The sequence below is a fragment of the Dendrobates tinctorius genome, unplaced genomic scaffold (genome assembly GCF_039654945.1).
Source record: "Dendrobates tinctorius isolate UK_male_01 unplaced genomic scaffold, ASM3965494v1 ptg000104l, whole genome shotgun sequence".
Lineage (NCBI taxonomy): Eukaryota > Metazoa > Chordata > Amphibia > Anura > Dendrobatidae > Dendrobates > Dendrobates tinctorius.
The window spans coordinates 20,809,235-20,831,296 of record NW_027361772.1 but is presented as its reverse complement, the minus strand read 5'-3'; the positions used below and the strand labels follow the sequence as shown (position 1 = coordinate 20,831,296).

Here is a 22,062-nt window from a genome sequence, read left to right as displayed (position 1 = left end):
CTACCAGCCCACCGCACAGGTTTTTTCCCTCTGTCCCTCCAAAATCCCCGCTCAAAGCTCAGGCCTTCCGTCAAGCGGTTTCTTCCCTTCTGCGAGCAGGAGTCATAGTGCCAGTCCCAGCAGAAGAGCGCTTCCGAGGTTTCTACTCCAACCTGTTCGTGGTGCCCAGGAAGGGAGGCAGCGTCCGACCCATACTAGACCTCAAGCAACTCAACAAGTACGTTCGAGTTCGTCACTTCCGCATGGAATCCCTCCGGTCAATCGTTGCGTCTATGGAAAAAGGAGAATATCTTGCCTCCATAGACATACAGGACGCATACCTGCATATACCGATTGCTCCCACCCATCAGAGGTTTCTCAGATTCACAATCAACCAAGACCATTACCAGTTTGTGGCCCTCCCGTTCGGTCTCGCCACGGCTCCCAGAACATTTACAAAGGTCATGGCAGCTACCATGGACGTTCTGCACTCCAGAGGCATAGTAGTCGTTCCATATCTGGACGACCTTCTCATCAAGGCCCCCACCCTCAAGTACTGCGAGGTCAACGTCTCGATCACGATCGAAAATCTCTGAGGCGCCTGGGATGGTTAGTCAATTTACAGAAGTCCTCGACTACCCCGAGTCAGTCTCTGACCTTCCTGGGGATACTATTCGACACCTCCAAGGGTCTGGTGATCCTCCCCAGGGACAAGGCACTGGCTCTCCATCTGGGAGTTCACACACACCTCCGCAAGTCCCCCAGATCTCTCCGGTATGCCATGAGAGTACTTGGCAGGATGGCAGCAGCAATGGAGGCGGTACCTTTTGCCCAGTTTCACCTCAGACCCCTTCAACTGGCCATCCTCAAGTCCTGGGACAGGAATCCGTTCTCCCTCGACAGGGAGTTCCGGTTATCAGCAAACACCAGGAGGTCCCTGCACTGGTGGCTCAAGCCAACCTCGCTTGCAAGGGGAAAATCCTTTCTCTCCGGTCAATGGAAGGTTTTGACCACCGACGCAAGCCTTATGGGTTGGGGCGCGGTGCACCTACATCACAGAGCGCAAGGCAGGTGGTCACCAAGGGAATCGACCATGCCCATCAACATCCTGGAAATTCGGGCCATCTTCCTGGCGTTGAAAGCCTTCCATCACTTGCTAGCAGACTCTCATATCAGAGTACAGTCGGACAATGCCACGGCAGTGGCATACGTGAACCATCAAGGCGGCACCCGCAGCATCCAGGCGATGACCGAAGTAACACGTATCCTACAATGGGCAGAGGCTGCAAGGTCTGTACTCTCCGCGGTCCACATTCCGGGTGTGGACAACTGGGAAGCCGACTATCTCAGCCGACAAGGAATGGACTCGGGGGGGGAATGGTCTCTCCGTCCAGAAGTCTTCTGTCAGATCTGTCATTGTTGGGGGACCCCGGACGTGGATCTGATGGCATCCCATCTCAATGCCAAGGTTCCCAAATTCATGGCCAGGACGCGCGATCCGCAGTCGCTCAGAGCAGATGCCCTGGTTCAGGACTGGACCCAGTTCCAGCTTCTGTACATTTTTCCACCCCTCCCCCTGATCTCCAGAGTCCTGAGGAAGATCAAACAAGATGTTGTTCCCACCCTTCTGATCGCTCCAGACTGGCCCAGGCGTACATGGTACGCCGACGTCGTGCAACTCACAGCAGACGCTCCCTGGTGTCTCCCCACACGTCCCGACCTCCTGTCACAAGGCCCGTTCTTCCACCAGAACTCAGGGGCTCTCAATTTGACGGCGTGGCCATTGAGACCTGGGTTTTGACCCAAGCAGGTTTTTCACCGGACGTTGTTAAAACCATGATCAGGGCTCGAAAGCCAACTTCAGCCAGGATTTACTATCGTACCTGGAAGGTTTTCTTCACATGGTGTGAATCTCGTGGGCAGATCCCACTTCCCTATTCTCTTCCAAAGGTCCTCGGTTTCCTTCAGTCAGGCCTGGACGCCGGGCTATCCCTGGGCTCACTGAAGAGCCAGGTGTCAGCGCTTTCAGTGCTCTTTCAGAGGCGTATTGCTAACAAGCCGCAAGTGAAGACTTTTCTCCAAGGGGTTTCCTGATTGGTTCCCCCCTACAAACGGCCGTTGGAGACGTGGGACCTCAACCTGGTCTTGACCAGCACTACAGTCACCTCCTTTTGAACCCCTTAGGGTGATCTCACTCCGCTTTCTATCACAGAAAGTGGTTTTCCTGGTGGCAATCACCTCGCTACGCAGGGTGTCTGAACTTTCAGCTCTTTCCTGCAGACAACCCTTCCTGGTTTTTCATCAGGACAAGGTGGTTCTCCGTACAGTACCATCCTTCCTTCCGAAGGTCGTGTCCAGCTTCCACCTCAATGAGGAAATATCACTACCGTCTCTTTGCCCGGCTCCCGTTCATAGGGTAGAGAAGGCTCTGCATACGCTTGACCTTGTCAGGGCATTGCGTATTTACGTGTTTAGGACTGCTCCCTTCCGGAAGTCTGATTCACTTTTCCTTCTTCCAGAAGGCGATCGGAAGGGCCTACCAGCTTCCAAAGCCACCCTTGCTAGGTGGATTAAGTCCACCATTCAAGAGGCTTACCGCCTCAACAATTCTCTCCTTCCGGCCGGTATCACGGCACACTCTACGCGGGCGGTAGGGGCCTCTTGGGCCATTCGGCATCAAGCCTCGGCACATCAAGTGTGTAAGGCAGCCACTTGGACTAGCCTGCACACATTTACAAAACACTACAGAGGGCATACCCAGTCCTCAGCGGATGCGAGCCTGGGTAGACGGGTCCTGCAGGCGGCAGTACCCCAAGTCTAGGGGACTGTCAGCACAATATTCGTCCACTGCTTCCCACCCAGGGACTGCTTTAGGACGTCCCACGGTTCTGTGTCCCCCAATAAGGCGACAGAGTAAAGGAGATTTTTGTGTGCTCACCGTAAAATCTCTTAGCCTTTAATTGGGGGACACAGCTCCCACCCTATTGCCCTTGCGGGCCATTGTTATGGTTGGGTTCTCATATTGTTGTTTGAGCCTGTTTTATAGTAGCCTTTTTTTACAGGCATGGTTATGTTTCTGGTATATTGCTCCTAATGCTTTTGCACAAAACTGGAGAAGGCTGACGCCGTCCAGGGGTGTATACTGCAGAGGAGGAGCCAAAGTTAATCTTTTTCAGATTATGCATAGTGTCGCCTTCTAGTGGACAGCAGCATAACACCCACGGTTCTGTGTCCCCCAATTAAAGGCTAAGAGAAAGAGATTTTACGGTGAGTACACAAAAATCTTTTTTATACACAGTCATGTAACTTTGTGGAAAATTGACCCTTCTACTATTTTTTTACTAGTAACACTTATTTTTCCAGACTTTGTCCCTGCTCCATGATTTTAACCCCTTAATCCCATATGACGTACTATCCCGTGGACGGGATAGTACGTCATAGCGATCAGCGGCGCCCACGTGGTGAGCGCCGCTGATCGCGGCCGGGTGTCAGCTGATTATCACAGCTGACACCCGGCACAATGTGTCAGGGGCGGTCATGGACCGCCCCCGACACGTTAACCCCTTGCACACCGCGATCAAACACGATCGCGGTGTACCAGGGGTTAAAGGAAGCATCGGCAGGGAGGGGGCTCCCTCCGTGCTTCCCTGAACCCCCCACGGCAGCGCAGTGTGCAGCGCTGCCTCGGGGGGCTCCTTCCCTGCAGGCCCCCGAATCCAAGATGGCGACGGTGACCTTCGGGGGCCTGCAGGGAGCTGGCTTCCTCATGCCTGCAAAGCGCAGGCAAGGAGGAAGCCATGTGTAGTGCCTGTGACAGATCGCTGATCAGTCACAGTGATCTGTGATGTGACAGATCAGCGTAATATTACAAGGTAATAAAGTTAAAAAAAAAAGTGTTAAAATAATTTTAAAAAATCGCCAAATTAGAAAAAAAATATATATATTCCCCCAATAAATTCATTTTTTGAAAAAAAAACAAAGTACACATATTTGGTATCGCCGCGTCCGTAGCGACCTGCCCTATAAAACTGTCCCATTAGTTAACCCCTTTAGCGAACCCCTTAAAAAATAAAAAACGAAGCAAAAAATGATTTATCATACCGCCGAACAAAAAGTGCAATAACGCGCGATCAAAAAGACGCATATAAATATTCATGGTACCGCTGAAAACGTCATCTTGTCCCGCAAAAATCAAGCCGCCATATAGCATCATCAGCGAAAAAATAAAAAAGTTATAGCTTGCAGAATAAAGCGATACAAAAATAATTATTTTTTATATAAAATAGTTTTCATTGCATAAAACCGACAAAACATAAAAAAAGACCTAAATGAGGTATCGCTGTAACCGTACTGACCCGAAGAATAAAACCGCTTTATCAATTTTATCGCACGTGGAATGGTGTAAACGCACCCCCCCAAAAGAAATTCATGAAACGCTGGTTTTTGTTCATTCTGCGTCCCAAAAATCGGAATAAAAAGTGATCAAAAGATGTCACGTGCCCGAAAATGGTATCAATAAAAACGTGAACTCGTCCTGCAAGAAATAAGACCTCACATGACTCGGTGGGTCAAAATGCGGAAAAATTATAGCTCTCAATATGTGGTGATGCAAAAACTATTTTTAATAAAAAGCGTCTTTTAGCGTGTGACAGCTGCCAAACATAAAAACCGCCATAAATAGTAAATCAAACCCCCCGTTATCACCCCCTTAGTTAGGGAAAAATAATAAAATTAAAGGAAAATGTATTTTTTTCCATTTTCCCATTAGGGTTAGGGCTATGGTTAGGGCTAGGGTTAGGGCTGAGATTAGGGTTAGGGGTGTGTTGGGGTTAGGGTTGGAGTTAGAATTGGGGGTTTCCACTGTTTGGGCACATCAGGTGCTCTCCAAATGCAACATGGCGTCTGATCTCAATTCCAGCCAATTCTGAGTTGAAAAAGTCAAATGGTGGTCCTTCCCTTCCAAGCTCTGCCATGCGCCCAAACAGTGTTTTACCCCCACATATAGGGTATCAGCCTACTCAGGACAAATTGCAAAACAACTTTTGGGGTCCAATTTCTCCTGTTACCCTTAGGAAAATAAAAAATTGGGGGCAAAAATATTATTTTTGTGGAAAAAAATGATTTTTTTATTTTCACGCCCAGGCGTTATAAACTTCTGTGAAGCACTTGGGGGTTCAAAGTGCTCACCACACATCTAGATAAGTTCCGTGGGGGGTCTAGTTTCCAAAATGGGGTCATTTGTGGGGGGTTTCCACTGTTTTGATACATCAGGGGTTTTCCAATCGCGACATGGTGTCCGATCTCAATTCCAGCCAAAAACGTCAAATGGCGCTGCTTCCCTTCCGAGCTCTGCCATGCGCCCAAATAGTGGTTTACCCCCACTTGTGGGGTATCAGCGTACTCAGGACAAATTGCACAATAACTTTTAGGGTCCTGTTACCCTTGGGAAAATAAAAATTGGGGGTGAAAAGATCATTTTTGTGGAAAAAATGATTTTTTAATTGTACCGCTGTACGTTATAAACTTCTCTGAAGCCCTTGTGGGTTCAAAGTTCTCACCACATATCTAGATAAGTTTCTTAGGGGGTCTAGTTTCCAAAATGGGGTCACTTGTGGAGGATTTCCACTGATTAGGTACATCAGGGGCTCTCCAAACGTGACATGGCGTCCGATCTGAATTCCAGCCAATTTTGCACTGAAAAAGTCAAACTGCGCTCCTTCCCTTCTGAGCTCTGTCATGCGCCGAAACAGTGGTTTCCCCCCACATATCAGGTATCAGCGTACTCAGAACAAATTGCACAATAACTTTTGCAGTCTAATTTCTACTGTTACCCTTGGTAAAATAAAAAAAATCGAACCTGAAGTATTTTTTTTGTGAAAAAAGTTAAATGTTCATTTTTTTTTTTAAATATTCAAAAAATTCCTGTGGCGCACCTAAAGGGTTAATAAACTTTTTGAATGTGGTTTTGAGCACCTTAAGGGGTACAGTTTTTAGAATGGTGTCACTTTTGGGTATTTTCTATCATATAGACCCCTCAAAGTGGCTTCAAATGTGATGTGGTCTGTAAAAATAAAATGGTGTTGCAAAAATGAGAAATCGCTGGTCAATTTTTAACCCTTATAACTTCCTAACAAAAAAAAAATTTTGGTTCCAAAATTGTGCTGATGTAAAGTAAACATGTGGGAAATGTTACTTATCAAGTTTTTTGTGTGCCGTATCTCTGTGATTTAAGGGCATAAAAATTCAAAGTTGGAAAATTGCGAAATTTTCGCCAAATGTCTGTTTTTTTTTCACAAATAAACGCAAGTTATTTGAATGAAATTTTACCACTAACATGAAGTACAATATGTCACGAGAAAACAATGTCAGAATCACCGGGATCCATGGAAGCGTTTCAGAGTTATTACCTCATAAAGGGACAGTGGTCAGAATTGTAAAAATTGGCCCGGTCATGAATGTGCAAACCACCCTTGGGGCTTAAGGGGTTAAGATGTCTTGCTGCGATTATTTTCTAAATACATTGATTTTTATCAAATGAAATAGAAAATTGTCTAATGTTCACCTTTTGCAACTTTATATGTTCTGTTGTGAGTAAACTATGGCAAGAAAACATTTCCATATGATTGCATTCTCATTATATTTGACACAACATACCAACTTTTTGGAAATTGGGGTTTGTAGCTTTTGTCTTGTGTCCATAGAAGGCAGATGCAACCTCTATCAGGTTTATTTTTTTTTTTCCTTTTCTCTAGTGGTGTGGATGTTTTAAACATGCACCTTTTACCTTAACACGGGGAGATCCACACTAGTCCACACACTACCACACTATTCGTTCCTTGTCGAGGACAACTCCTGTAGCAGAGGTCTTCTCTCCCCATAGTTGCTTGAGCGGCAGAGTCCTGTTACCCCCACTGTCATGTAATATTGACACTGCAGGCAACAAAGATGTCCCTCTCCTTTTTTTTTTTTTTTTCTCTTCCCTCTCTCTATTTTCAATGTCTAGTAGGCAGCTGCACCATCCTGATGCAACCTGCACATGCTTATCAGCTGAGTAAGGTTGTGCACGGTTTGGCTCGGATGGGAGTGCAGCCTAGACTGTTTAACTTTTCCACCCCAAATAATTTCAGCTTTCTTTAAAGCAGCACTCCCATTAAGTTTTCTAGTCATTAAATCAGTGTATATGTGCATGTAGTATGAGTGTATTAATATACTCGCCTATCGCTGCTCTCTCTGGTGTCCAGCACCGTTCCATTCCCCTTCTGAGTGACATCACCGCAATTGCGACGAGCTAGCTCACTCTATGCCCTATGCGTGAGCCGTAAGTCTCTCTTACAATGTAAGCCTATTAAGTCTTGTTCTGATGCTCCAAAGTCACTTCAGGGTCTCGCAGAGCGATTACACCACTCAGAAAAGCAGAAGAACGGTGCTGGATCCTGAAGAAAGCAGTAGTAGGTGAGTATACATGCATGCATACACTACATGCATGTACACACTCATTTAATGAATACAAATGTAATGGGAGGGCTTCTTTATGTCATGGTTTTGAAGTTGAGGTCCATGACAGTCCATGATCAAGTCCAATCAGTCTTGGTCTCCTAAAATTTTGCCATCACACCTTGACATCCTCCTTCCTTGTCATAGTGTGAACTTCATAACTCCCATACTCTTCTGCTCCATTTCTTTGTCCAGTTGGGTTTGGATTGAGGTCTCCGTTTGGTGTTTTGTATGTAAGTTTCTGGTTCTCTTTTTGCTCATTCTAGCCTTCCATTAGCATGTCTTGTTGTGAACCACCCCATCCCCATAGATCTATCCTGTTGATCTCTGTCATCGTAACCTCATCTTGGACGCCTTGTAGGACTCTACACTGATCTGCTCGATGATTATGTTCTCAAGTTCATACAACTTTGTGCTAACTGGTGTTTCTTACATAATTATTGGTCACAGTCTTCCTAATCCTGTTTAAGTCCATCCTACCAAAGATCATCTTGGTTTCTCATGGATGACCACATTGTTCTCCCTTACTTGTCCTACACTTTCAACCTTCAAAGTACTCCTCATGCTTTCTGCATCAGGGAGAGCTTTTGAATTCCTTTTTTGTGAATCCCCATGAGCCTAGGTTATGGCAGACGTTATATCTACCACCTCATAGTCTAGTCAGTTTCCAATCCAGAAATCCACAGGTCTTCGGGTATGACTCTTCTGTTTACGCCTCTGCTCACTCCATGAAAGTGGTTGGAGCCTCTCTGGTTGTTATGACGCAACCTGGGCCTCCTTGCACATCTTCGCCCAGTTTTAGATGATCCAAATCCTGGCCTCTGCCAGCATCAGCTGGGGGCATAAGGCACTAAAACCGCCATGTGTTAAGCAATCTGCATGGTGAACTCTTTTTACTCTTACCCTCTGGGATAGCTCTACTACGTCCCATAGTGCTTTATCCCCCAGTGAGAATTAAGAGAAAATTGGATTTTTGTACTTGAAAAATCCCTTTTTTTTGTTGAATTCATCGAGGGATACATATACAGCCTTTTAGCTTTTTTTTTTTCTGGGGACACTTAATCTTTTGGCTGCTTTAATCTGGATTCACGTCATGTTGGTTCCTAATTCTTACGTGTTACATTTCTTTTTCATCCTCTCTTACTGCTTTTGGCACAAAATCGAGTATCTGGGAAGAAGGTATACCCCACCAGGCCTGCACCAGCACTTTTTTTCACCTAGTATCACCCTACTCGTGGCAAGACAAATACCCACGCTGCTGTGCCACCCAGTAAATTCAAGGGATTTTATGTTGATATAAAATTCCAATTATCCATCTTTGGGACCCCACTTTTCTGGAAAATGTGGACTTTATATTTCACAGTAAAAGGCTGCTGACAGATGCAAAGAGATTTGTTTCTAGACCATGCTTAAAAATGTGGGGGCTAGGTATTAATCAGACTGTCTGGGGTAGTGCATTCTAGAAAATTGGCGCAGCATGAGAGAAGTCTTGGAAACAGAGGTGTGTGGTTCGAATTATAAATTATGTTAGTGTGCAAAATGGGTAGCTTGGGGACGGTGATAGACAGAGATTATATTGCATTGGTTTCAACAAAGGAGCCAAATTTCCATAAACTATAATGAAGTGAAGATCTCATCTGTGGATGATTATCCCGTGCACAACAGTAATGGTGCCCACTGTTCTGTAATCAGGGATTGCAGCATCTCTCCAGAGTAGCTGTATGTGGATGAGCAAACACCCAAGCCACTCATGATTTCTGCCGGCACTCTTCATGTACAGGCTGTTCCCTGTTTGCATACACCCTTGACTGAAGAAGCGGGTGTAGTACTGGAATGAGTCAATGCCCTTACAATGTACGGGCTGGTTTTAAAAAAAAAAAAAAATAAATAATAATTTAAAGTTGGTAAATTGTCTGATTAATGTGTTGAAGTTGCATGTAGACCCTTTTCTCCCCTTTTGCCTAGACCCATAGTGGAGTGTCGAAGTATGCGCTATGGCATGTTACGAGACCATCGTTCTGTGACCGGGCAAGTGACAGCCTTTGATGGCTCCATCCTCTACCTTCCTGTGAAGCTTGCCCAGGTACCGGAAGCCTATACGGTTTTATTCATTCTCGCCCTCTAAGATACCATGTACAGAACATACTCAATCTAGAATTGTCTCGTGGAAATAGGTTGAACTTGATGGACTTATCACCTAACTTTGTTAATCTAGAGGAAGGCATTGATTCCTAAAGCCTTTGAAATATAAATTCAATGTAGATGTTTCTGTTCTTTGCACTTTGCAGACAGTAGAGCTGGAGAGTGAGCGCCGGACAGATGGACAGAAGATAAAACTCACCATACAAATGACCAAGATCCTGGAGCCCAGTTCTGACCTTTGTATCCCATTGTATAACGTGGTAATCAGGAGGTGAGAAACGCGCTGCGCTACTGTTACTGTGTTTTATTAGTTGCACCTAGTTTTCTGTCACATCCTTTTAGCCAGTATTTCTGGAGAGTGCTGCCTCTCTGCCACTGCGCCAGTCTCTGTTGTCAATGTCATAGATACACTGGTGACCTTACGACTACAGCACTTGACCACCACATATAATCACTGGACTCGTCTGTCTCACACCATCTATCTTGTTATCACCTCTGTGCCAAGGGTTGGCTTCAGCGGTCACATATTGTAGCCATGAGGTCACCACTGCAGCCATGTCCGTACAGACCGAGGCAGCAGCGGACAGTCAGCGCTGCAGTGGGAAAAGAAAGAGCTGTCTTTCTGATTTTACTAAGGAGGTCGTTAGGAGATGTTTGGTGTTCTATTTCAGATGACGTTTTGTGCATAATACAACACATGCATATTAAGTTTGGGGGCTTGGTGGTGGTAGAGGCACATTGCGCTGTCCTCTTAATTACACTTGGATAATATATGTGCATTCTGTTCAAGAGTAATGAAAATTCTGGATATGAAGCTGGTTGGTAGAAATTTCTATGACCCCACAAGTGCCACCGTCCTGCAGCAGTACAGGTAAGCCACTGCTGTGTATAAAGCCTCGCCTCACTAGCTCCTTGCTCATAGACTTACTCTCTTTTGCATATACATAATGACATGCAAATTGATCCAAAATCTATGAGTTTATTTTAAGTTAAAACTTTGGTACTCCTGATGGCTTTGTTTTACCCTATAAGTGTGTCAGCACTCTGAAATCTCTTTCTATTGGTTTACTATCTTAGCCTTAAGTTCTTTCTAAAACCTTATATGACTGATGGTTTAGTGTTGTATTCACTGAATCTTCTGTATATTTCCAGTTCTTTGAAGTTCTACTTACGATATTCTCTGATATTGTCCTTATAGGTTGCCTAATTTTCCCCCCCTTTAACTACATGCGTTAAATATGACAATGAAGATTATATAAAAGTATAAAATGTGTGTGTATATATGTGTGTATGTATAGATATATAAAGTGGGTACAGAAAGTATTCAGACCCCTTTAAATTTTTCACTCTTTGTTTCATTGCAGCCATTTAGTAAATTCAAAAAAGTTCATTTTTTCTCATTATTGTACACTCTGCACCCCAAAAAACAACAGAAATGTAGAAATTTTTGCAAATATGAATATTTTCATATCAGTGCTGCGGAATATGTAGGCGCTGTAGAAATAAAATTTATTATTATTATATCACAAATATAAGTTTTTCACACCTGCATTTGGGGATCCTCTGCCATTCTTCCTTGCAGATCCTCTCCAGTTCCGTCAGGTTGGATGGTGAACGTTGGTGGACAGCCATTTTTAGGTCTCTCCAGAGAAGCTGAATTGGGTTTAGGTCAGGGCTCTGGCTGGGCCAGTCAAGAATGGTCACAGAGTTGTTCTGAAGCCACTCGTTTGTTGTTTTAGCTGTCTGCTTAGGGTCATTGTCTTGTTGGATGGTGAACCTTCAGCCAAGTCTGAGGTTCAGAGCACTCTGGAAGAGGTTTTCATCCAGGATATCTCTATACTTGGCCACATTCATGTTTCCTTCAGTGGCAACCAGTCGTCCTGTCTCTGCAACTGAAAAACACCCCCATAGCATGATGCTGCCACCACCATGTTTCACTGTTGGGATTGTATTGGGCAGGTGATGAGCAGTGCCTGGTTTTCTCCACACATACCACTCAGAATTATCAACAAAAAGTTCTATCTTTGTCTCATCAGACCAGAGAATCTTATTTCTCATAGTTTGGGAGTCCTTCAAGTGTTTTTTAGCAAACTCTATGCAGGTGTGAAGGGTTAATACTAAAATCAGAGTTGAAGTTTCATTTTATCCATTCTCTGAAGGTTTCGTTTCTCCGTTTTTGTTGCTGTAAGATAAATTTTTATAATTGGCATGGGCCGTCATGAAACCAGACTGTTCTCATCAGGTACAAAGATAAGGGAGGCGGGAGTGTAAAACTCTGAAGAATATGTCATTATACTACTTTCTATTTGGATACGGACATATATGTAGTTTCCGGTTTTCTTGCAATATTATTGGCTTACAAAGTGAAATGATTTTATTGGTAGATGAGAACTTTGAATAATTAAGCAAAATGTTATAAAAGAAGTGACTAAAATAAAGGGGCTTAGTGATCTGCCTCGATCCTCCCGTACAGAGACCCCAGTCTCCGTGTGGTCATTTGAGTTGCTAGCAACACTGTGGAATAATTTGGAAATCACTGGCTCAACCGTGAAGGGTTAATTTAACTCTCTCCCTATCAAGCTGGTTCACAACGTGGGGCCCCCGAACAGGGACGCCTCTGCCCCCGGAGGATAACAAGACAAAGGACCCTCGGAGCGAACACAGGTGTTGGAAAATTGGGACTGATCATCCCCCACGGCAACCACGGTAAGTTGGCAGTTATACTGTTCAGACTGACCGTTGGTGTGGTTTTCCTGTGCTTGTTGCTGCAAAGAGGATCTGAGGTTTGTCCCCGTGGTGGGGTGATTCATGGGTGGAATGATATAGAGGTGTTGTCCCGTTGGGGGCCCAGTGCTTGAACCGTACCTCATAAGGGACGGACACCCCGGATTGACCAGTGATTGTGACTCTCTTTATAGTCAAAATATCCTGAAATTCCCAATCATTATTAGTATTGGGCGTGGTGAGTGATCGAAGACTGGGTAGGATACGTAACTCAGGTATATATAGATAGATATATATAACCAGAGGTGTCCGGAGGGATAGTCTAAGACGCCCTCCTCCTTTCACTGAGTACTGCGAATTTTGGGCAATCCCAGAGGGGGATTATTGACCCGGTGGAACAGAGACTGAAATGGCCGCCAGATCTGTGCACAATTTAAGTCAGGATGTTTGGCTCTAAAGGAGAGAATTATGTTTCTGTGGAAGAAAAAGAAAAGTTTGGAATTGTGTGAAGGATCAGATACTGTTAGTCTTATGATTCAAAGACTCTCTCCCTATCACGGGCTTTCATATGTCTGGCACTGAGGAGAGGCTTCCGTCGGGCCACTCTGCCATAAAGGCTTGACTGGTGGAGGGCTACAGTGATAGTTGACTTTGTGGAACTTTTTCCCATCTCCCTACTGCATCTGTGGAGCTCAGCCACAGTGATCTTGTGGGTTCTTCTTTATTTCTCTCACAAGGCTCTTCTCCCACGATTGATCATTTTGGCTGGAAGGCCAGGTCTAGGAAGACTCTGGTGGTCCCAAACTTCTTCCATTTAAGGATTATGGAGGCCACTGTGCTCTTAGGAACCTTGAGTACTACAGAAATTCTTTTGGAAATTTGGCCAGATCTGTGCCTTGCCACAATCCTGTCTCTGAGCTCCTTGGCCAGTTCCTTTGACCTCATGATTCTCATTTGGTCTGACATGCACTGTGAGCTGTGAGGTCTTCTATAGACAGGTCTGTGCCTTTACAAATCAAGTCCTATCAGTTTAATTAAACACAGCTGGACTCCAATGAAGGAGTAGAAACATCTCAAGGAGGATCACAAGGAAATGGACAGCATGTGACTTAAATATGAGTGTCTGAGCAAAGGGTCTGAATACTTATGCCCATGTGATATTTCAGTTTTTCTTTTTTAATAAATTTGCAAAATTTTCTACATTTCTGTTTTTTTCAGTCAAGATGGGGTGCAGAGTGTACATTAATGAGAAAAAAAAAGAACTTTTTTGAATTTACCAAATGGCTGCAATGAAATAGAGTGAATAATTTAAAAGGGTCTGAATAATTTCCGTACCCACTGTATGTAGAATTTATGTACACAAACTATATGGAGAAAATTATTGCGACGCTTTTACTAATATGTGACACAATTGCCGGTGATGCAGAGCTCACTGATACCAATGTGGTTCTATAATAGGAGCCACCGGGGTAACAAGTCAGGTCATGACATTTCTTTCTCCTGTGAGTGATATTATTGAGAAGTAGAAGGAACCACAGCAACTCAGCCACAAAGTGAAGACCTCATAACGTTACAGAGCGGGGGGACGAGTGCTGAGGAGGAGAGGACAGTAAAGTCACCGACACTCTGCTCACTCCATAACTGCAGAGTCAAGACCTCCTCTGGTGGTATTAACATCGGCACAAATACTGCTCCCCCGCTGTGAACTCCATGGCCGAGCAGCTGCATGCAGCCGTACATCACCAAGCACAATACTGAGTGTCTAATAAAGTGGTGTAAAGCCGCTACCACTGGACTCGGGAGGAAACATGGTCTGTGCAGTGACGCATCACACTTCTCTGTCTAGCGTCTGATGGACGAGTGGGTTTGGTGATTCCAGGAGAACGTTACCTGCTTGACTGCATTGTTAAGTCTGGTTGCGAAGGGATAATGCTGTGCGAGTATTATTAATTGATCGGCCTCTGCCTTTTAGTTCCATGTTCATTTTGGACATTTCGCTCTGGCAGCAAATCACATCTCTCCCCCATTTAGGGTGTGTGCACACGCTGCGGATTCTGCTGCGGTTCTGCAGCGGATTTGGCCGCTGCGGATCCGCAGCAGTTTTTGCTGCGGTGTACAGTACCATAATATCCTGTGGATATTAAAAACCGCAGAGCAGACGTTCTAAACCGCAGAAAGGATTGACATGTCAATTCTTTCTGCAGATTCCGCTGCGGTTTGCCATCTCCTCCATTGTGGAGATGAAAAACCGCAGGCTAATCCGCAGGTAAAACCGCAGGTCTTTTGACCTACAGATTTACCTGCGGATTTTACAAAATCCGCGCCGCCAAATCCGCAGCGTGTGCACATACCCTTACTGGTTTAAAGACAATTGTTTCTCAGAATTTTCAAACCAAATAGTCTGAAACCAAAGAAATTTTTTTTACCAAGTACCCTCAAACATACAAACCAAAACAGTTACTACAGGTAATTCATACTTGCAACAAAATAACGCAGTACACAGACAAAAAGTTTTTCTGCTCTCGAGTCTTTATGTAGTTTATGTTCAGAAGTAGCAGCAAAAGTTGTGTTTTTGGTGAATTTAACTTTATTAAACATACAGAGTGTACACAAATCACACCTGTATTACGCAACTGGAAAACGCAGCAAAACCTGCATTTTGAACACAGCGTTTTTTGCTGCCAAGTGGACAGGTTTACCTGCAGAAAAAAAAGTGTTGCAAAAGCACCTCATTGCCTTAGGCTAGTTTCACATTTGCGTTTCAGGGCGCAGTGACGGCCCGCCCCCTGTCGCGCCACCTCCGATAGCTCCGCCTCCGCTGCATGCGTCATGCGTCTCCCATCTTTATCACTGAGGACGCAGGCCGTGTGCAGTATGCGTTTGGCGGCGCCTGCGTCCTTTTGATGGTGCGCTGAGTGCAACCAAATTGCAACAGGTTGCGTTTGGCGCTGGTCGGCGCACCGTCAAAAGGACGCAGGCGCCACCAAAACGCATACTGCGCACAGCCTGCGTCCTCAGTGATAAAGATAGGGGACGCATGCAGCGTCATGCACCCGGAGGCGGAGCTATTGGAGGGGGCGCAGCAGGGGGCGGGGCTTAGCAGCGGCCGTGCGCAGGCCGTCGCTGCGCCCTGAAACGCAAATGTGAAACTAGCCTTATTTGTACTAAAATGAATTACCGTGTATACTTGAGTATAAGCTGAGTTTTTCAGCATATTTTTTGTGCTGAAAACACCCCCCTTGGCTTATACTCGAGCTTATACTCGCCACTGCCCCTCCAGAATATGGAAGAGGAGGGGCAGCTGCGGAGCAGCGGGTCACGAGATGTAGAAGCCGGCTGCTGCAGCAAACTCCTGTGCTCTTTGCTAAAGAGAAATGAATATTCACTGCACTGGCAAAGAATATTCATTTCTCTGTAATAGCACGCACAGTGTCAGCTGCATCATGTGTGCCACTACTTAAGAGAAATGAATATTCACCTCTCTTAAGTAGCGGCACACGTGACCGCCCAGCGGCTGACAATGTGCGTGCTACTTAATACTCACTGCCCTCCACTCGTATAGTTCCGGAATGGGGAGCGGTGAGTATTCCGGCAGCTGTGCTCTGCTTGTGAGCAGCGCATGATGTCCCTGCCATTCGCTGCTTACAAGCATAAAGCAAAGCAGCGGCTGGCACTGGAACAAGACGCTGCCAGGAAGGTAAGTGTAATGGTTTAATTTTTCTTCATGGGGACCAATCATACCAGGATAAAAATGGGGTCTTGCATACAAGGATAGGGATGGAGCCATGCATACAAGGATAGGGATGGAGCCATGCATACAAGGATAGGGATGGAGCCATGCATTCAGGGATAGGGATGGACCACGTATACAGGGATAGGGATGGGGCCACGCATACAGGGATACTGATGGGGCCACGCATACAGGGATAGGGATGGAGCCATGCATGCAAGGATAGGGATGGGGCCACGCATACAGGGATAGGGATGGAGCCATGCATACAAGGATAGGGATGGAGCCACGCATTCAAGGATAGGGCCACGCATACAGGGATGGAGCCACGCATACAGGGATAGGGATGGAGCCACGCATACAGGGATAGGGATGGAGCCACGCATACAGGGATAGGGATGGAGCCACGCATACAAGGATAGGGATGGGGCCCCGCATAGAGGGATGGGATGGATCCACGCATACAGGGATAGGGTCACGCATACAAGGATAGGGATGGGGCCAAGCATACAGGGATGGGATGGAGCCACGCATACAGGGATAGGGATGGAGCCACGCATACAGGGATAGGGATGGAGCCACGCATACAGCGAAAGGAATGGGGCCACGCATACAAGGATAGGGATGGAGCCACGCATACAAGGATAGCGATGGAGCCACGCATACAGGGATAGGGATGGAGCCAGGCATGCAAGGATAGGGATGGGGCCACGCATGCAAGGATAGGAATGGGGCCACGCATACAGGGATGGGATGGTGCCATGCATACAAGAATAGGGTCACGCATACAAGGATAGGGATGGGATGGAGCCATGCATACAGGGATAGGGATGGAGCCACGCATACAGGGATAGGAATGGGGCCACGCATACAAGGATAGGGCTGAGGAGTCTTGCATACAGGGATAGGGATGGGGCCACGCAAACAAGGATAGGGATGAGGGGACAATGCATATCCGGCTTATATTCGAGTCAATAAGGTTTCCTAGTTTTTTTTAGGTGAAATTAGGTGCCTCGGCTTATACTCAGATCGGCTTATACTCGAGTATAGATGGTATAAAAGTATTTCAGGAGGCGCTGAAGAAAGAATAAGATATAGTAAAAAGTTTCTTATATTCGTTTGTTCTATGAAAATTATGTTGAAGTATTTTATTGCACTAAATACCTGCATGATTGCATAAGAATAATATCCCAGCAAAGCATTGTGTTAAAGAATGTTGCAAAAAGTGTAATCATCTTATTACCCCATACTGACCGAGCCAGTATTGACCTTAATGACCAGGCCAATTTTTACAACCATTTTTTAGGGACCACCTCACATTTGAATTGACTTTGGGGGGTCAATATGACAGAAAATACCTAAAAGTGACACTATTCTAAAAATTGCACCCCTCAATGTGCACAAAACCACATTCAAGAAGTTTATTAACCCTTCACGTGCTTTATGAGAACTTAAGCAACGTGGAAAGAAAAAAATTAATATTTTAACTTTTTTTTTCATCCATTATAAGTTTATGCTTAAAACATACAACACTGCCCTTCACCTCTCAAAACAAACCTATTTCAACACCCACATCGCTTCATTGTCCAATAACCCTAAATGTCTCTGACACTTTTCATTCTCTACTCAACCCAAGAGTACAGGCCCCAACCACGGAGCTTCGAGCTGACGATCTGGCCAATTACTTCAAAGAAAAAATTGACCAGATCCGACAGGAAATTATCTGCCAATCACCTCATACCATGCACTGTCCACCCTCCCCCCACTGCATCTAGCTCACTATCTGATTTTGAACCAGTCACAAAAGAAGTAGTAATCAGGCTCCTTGCATCTTCTCGCCCAACCACTTGCACCAGTGACCCATTTCCGTCACACCTACTCCAGCCCCTTTCCCCTGCTGTCACCCCTCACCTAACTAAAATATTTAACCTCTCTCTCTCTTCTGGTATCTTTCCCTCCTCATTTAAGCATGCCGTCATACATCCACTACTTAAAAAACCATCCCTCGACCAAAACTGTGCCGCTAACTATAGACCTGTCTCTAATCTTCCCTTCATCTCTAAACTCCTGGAACGCCTGGTCCACTCCCGTCTTATCCGCTATCTCTCTGATAACTCTCTTCTCGACCCTCTCCAATCCAGTTTCCGCTCTTTACACTCTACTGAAACTGCCTTCACTTAAGTCTCTAATGATCTTCTAACAGCTAAATCAAATGGTCATTACTCCATGCTAATTCTCTTGGATCTCTCTGCAGCATTCGACACTGTGGATCATCAGCTCCTCCTCACTTAGCTCCATTTCATTGGCCTCAAGGACACCGTTCTCTCCTGGTTCTCCTCCTATCTCTCTGACCGCTCCTTTACTGTATCTTTTGCTGGCTCCTCCTACTCTCATCTTCCCCTTACTGTTGGGGTTCCTCAAGGATCAGTCCTAGGCCCCCTCCTCTTCTCTTTGTATACTGCCCCTATTGGTCAAACAATCAGGAGATTTGGTTTCCACTACCATCTCTATACTGACGGCACCCAATTATACACTTCTTCTCCTGACATCACGCCAGCCTTTCTAGAAAACACCGGCGATTGTCTAAACGCTGTGTCTAACATCATGTCCTCACTATATCTGAAACTGAACCTGTCAAAGACTGAACTCCTTGTGTTTCCTCCCGCTACTAATGTACCTATACCCGACATTGCCATTTCCGTGTGTGGTTCCACTATTACTCCCCAGCAACATGCCCGCTGTCTTGGGGTCATACTTGAGGCCGAGCTTTCCTTTGTCCCCCACATACGATCACTGGCTCGCTCTTGTTATCTGCATGGCTCAGCACCACCCTACATCTCCTCCCTTGTTTCAGTATACCATCCTACCCGCGCCCTCCGTTCTGCTGATGACCTGAGGTTAGCATCCTCAATAATCAGAACCTCCCACTCCCGTCTCCAAGACTATACACGTGCTGCGCCAATTCTTTGGAATGCATTTCCCAGGTCAGTATGATTAGTCCCCAATCCCCACAATTTTAAGCGTGCCCTGAAAACGCATTTATTCAGACTGGCCTACAGCCTCAACACATTAACCTAATCTATCTCTATGTGGCACAGTCAAAAGTTTTACCATAACCAGGTTCCCCGCATCATGTTCCCACATGCTTTATGCATCCATTAGCCCTGTGCATCTGTACTGTTACACACTTAACATTATGGCTGGTCCATACAATCAGGGCAACTGTTACCACCCACCTTTCGTGTCTCCCCTTTTTTTCCTCATAGATTGTAAGCTTGCGCGCAGGGCCCTCATTCCTCTTGGTATCTGTTATGATCTATGTGATTATTGTTATGCTGTAATGTCTATCGTCTGTACAAGTCCCCTCTGAAATATAAAGTGCTGCGGAATATGTCGGCGCTATAGAAATAAAATGTATTATTATTTTTTTTTAATTTACTTTAGAAACAAACTTGTTGCTATTTTCACAAGGTTATCAGGAGAAAATGGACCACAAAATTTGTTGCGCAATTTCTCCTGAGTATGCTGATACCCCATATATGTGGGGGAAAGCCGCTGTTTGGGCGCATGGCAGGGCTCAGAAGGGAGGGAGCACTGTTTGACGTTTTGAACGCACAATTGGCTGGAATCGATGGCGGGCACATTGTTGTGTTTGGAGACCTCCTGATGTGCCCCCCAATTCTAACTCCAACCCTAACCACAACCGTAACCCTAACCCCGACATCACAACCCTAGCCCCAACTCTAACCCCCATTTTTACCTAACTAAGGCGGTGACAAATGGGGGTTTGATATACTATTTTTTTTTCTTAAATTTTGATCACTCCGACAGTGATCAAAATGAACCAAAAGGAAGAATCTCCTATTGTTGCCAGGTAATGATCAGCAGATCTCGGCAGGCGCACTGCGTGTGCTCCCTCCATTTTCATCCAGGGCTGGTGGAGCAGGAGAGTCTGGGAATGGCGGAGGAACCGGGGGGGGGGGGGGCTCGGGGGACCCCATTTCAATCTCCTCTGATATGCTAGATCATTTAAGAGACTCTGGGGGTGCTTTAAAATAGTTATTAACATAGTTATTAAGGTTGAAGGAAGACTTTAAGTCCATCTAGTTCAACCCCTAACCTAACCTGCCCTAACATGTTGATCCAGAGGAAGGCAAAGAAAAAAACCATGTGGCGAACAGTAAGCTTCACATTGGGGAAAAAAATTCCTTCTCAGCATCACATACGGCAATCAGACTAGCTCCCTGGATCAACGCAATATCAAGGAAACTAGTGTATATAATCTGTGATATTATACTTTTCAAGAAAGGCATCCAGGCCCTTCTTAAATTTTAGTAGGGAATCACTCATTACAACATCATACAAAAGAGAGTTCCATAGTCTCACTGCTCTTACAGTAAAGAATCCGCGTCTGTGATTATGATGAAACCTTCTTTCCTCCAGACGTAGAGGATTCCCCCTTGTCCCCGTCACAGGTCTAACAGTAAAAAGATCATTAGAAAGGTCTTTGTATTGTCCCCACATATATTTATATGTTGTAATAAGACCACCCCTAGCCTTCGTTTTTCCAAACTAAATAACCCCAAGTGTAATAACCTGCTTTGGTATTGCAGACCCCCCAGTTCCCTAATAACTCAGAAACCCCTCTAATCTTATTTAATATTCCCTGCATGCCTTCTGTCTCATTTAATTGTGCCCTTTGGAATTATCGCTCAGTATGTAATAAACTCTCCTTCATCCGTGACTTCTTCCTTTCTGATTCTCTTAACCTTCTGGCTCTTACTGAAACCTGGATCCAGCAGTCAGACACTACCGCTGCTGCTGCTCTTTCATACGGGGGACTACACTTTTCTTTTTTTAAACCAGTTATTTTTATTTAGGTTTCAAAAGATTTTAAACAATAAACAGTGGATATCAATATACATGTAACAATTCACATATCCTGTAGTAATACAATCAAAGCCATCCCCCCCCCCCCCCTCCCTCAATACTCCTTGTACCGGGTATACTTGAGAGTCTTAGCAATCATATCACCGCCATCCAGGCGGACCATATTTTTTCGAAAGTTCCTTCACCATGCCTTCGTCTGTAAATGCTTTCCTCTAAATGCATTACCGTACGTGTCTGAGCAATAAATTCCCTCCTAGTGGGGGGTTCCGAATCCTTCCATTTTCGTGCTATTAGTTTGCGTGCCACATACAGCAACCTCGCTATTGCCACTTTGTAATGTTCTGAGACAGGTATCCCATCCACCTCCCCCAAAACACAGCACTGGATTCCTGTCGAGCGTACATGCATAAGCTCTCTCAATTTTGTTGATAACGACCAGCCAGTATGCCACCAGCCGCGGACACGACCATAGCATGTGTAACAGTCCGGCCTGGTCTGTGCCACATCTAGGGCAGCTAGAGTCTCCCCTCAAGCCCGCCTTGAATAGGACCAGCGGTGTTTTGTATGTTCTATGTATTACATATAATTGGGAGAGCCGTGCCTGCTCGCTTAGAGAGATCTTCGGGTCCTTATTCAAGAATAGCCTCCCATTGTTCTGTTGTGAGGGTACCCATCTCCCTTTCCCATTTACTCTTTGCAGTGAGGTGATTTTCCACCAGATAGGAGTGTAGTAGATCATGATATATGCTCGATATAACTCCCCTCGTCCCTCCCTTCATACACACAGTCTAGTACAATGTCGCCCTGAACCGTCATGGCTCCCAATCTACACTGTGCCCTCCAAGCATGTCGAAGCATATAGCATTGAAACCCCCATACCGAAGGCAAATCAAATTCCTCTCTCAATGTCTCAAAGGTCTTCAGGTCCGTTCCACTCTGCAGCTGGCACACATATCTCCTTTCGCCTTCCAATTGCCCATTTGACGCAGCTTATTAAGTTCCGGCAGATGCTCATTGTCCCACACCGGTGAGTACCTAGTCAGCTCATCCACCCCTCTGATCCTTTTAATGGTGTCCCATACCTTCTGAATCATGCCTATGGT

At 45.4% G+C, this 22,062-nt stretch overlaps 1 protein-coding gene across 4 annotated transcripts in view; it reads left to right on the top strand.

The window, feature by feature from the left end:
• PIWIL2 (piwi like RNA-mediated gene silencing 2) overlaps positions 1–22,062 on the top strand; it is a 164,730-nt gene that overhangs the window by 25,627 nt on the left and 117,041 nt on the right. For all 4 annotated transcript variants that reach the window (XM_073588930.1, XM_073588926.1, XM_073588928.1 and 1 more), the window contains exons 8-10: positions 9,439–9,556; positions 9,762–9,886; positions 10,406–10,486. In XM_073588930.1, the coding sequence (XP_073445031.1) occupies positions 9,439–9,556; positions 9,762–9,886; positions 10,406–10,486 (324 nt within the window). The remainder of the gene's footprint in view (positions 1–9,438; positions 9,557–9,761; positions 9,887–10,405; positions 10,487–22,062) is intronic.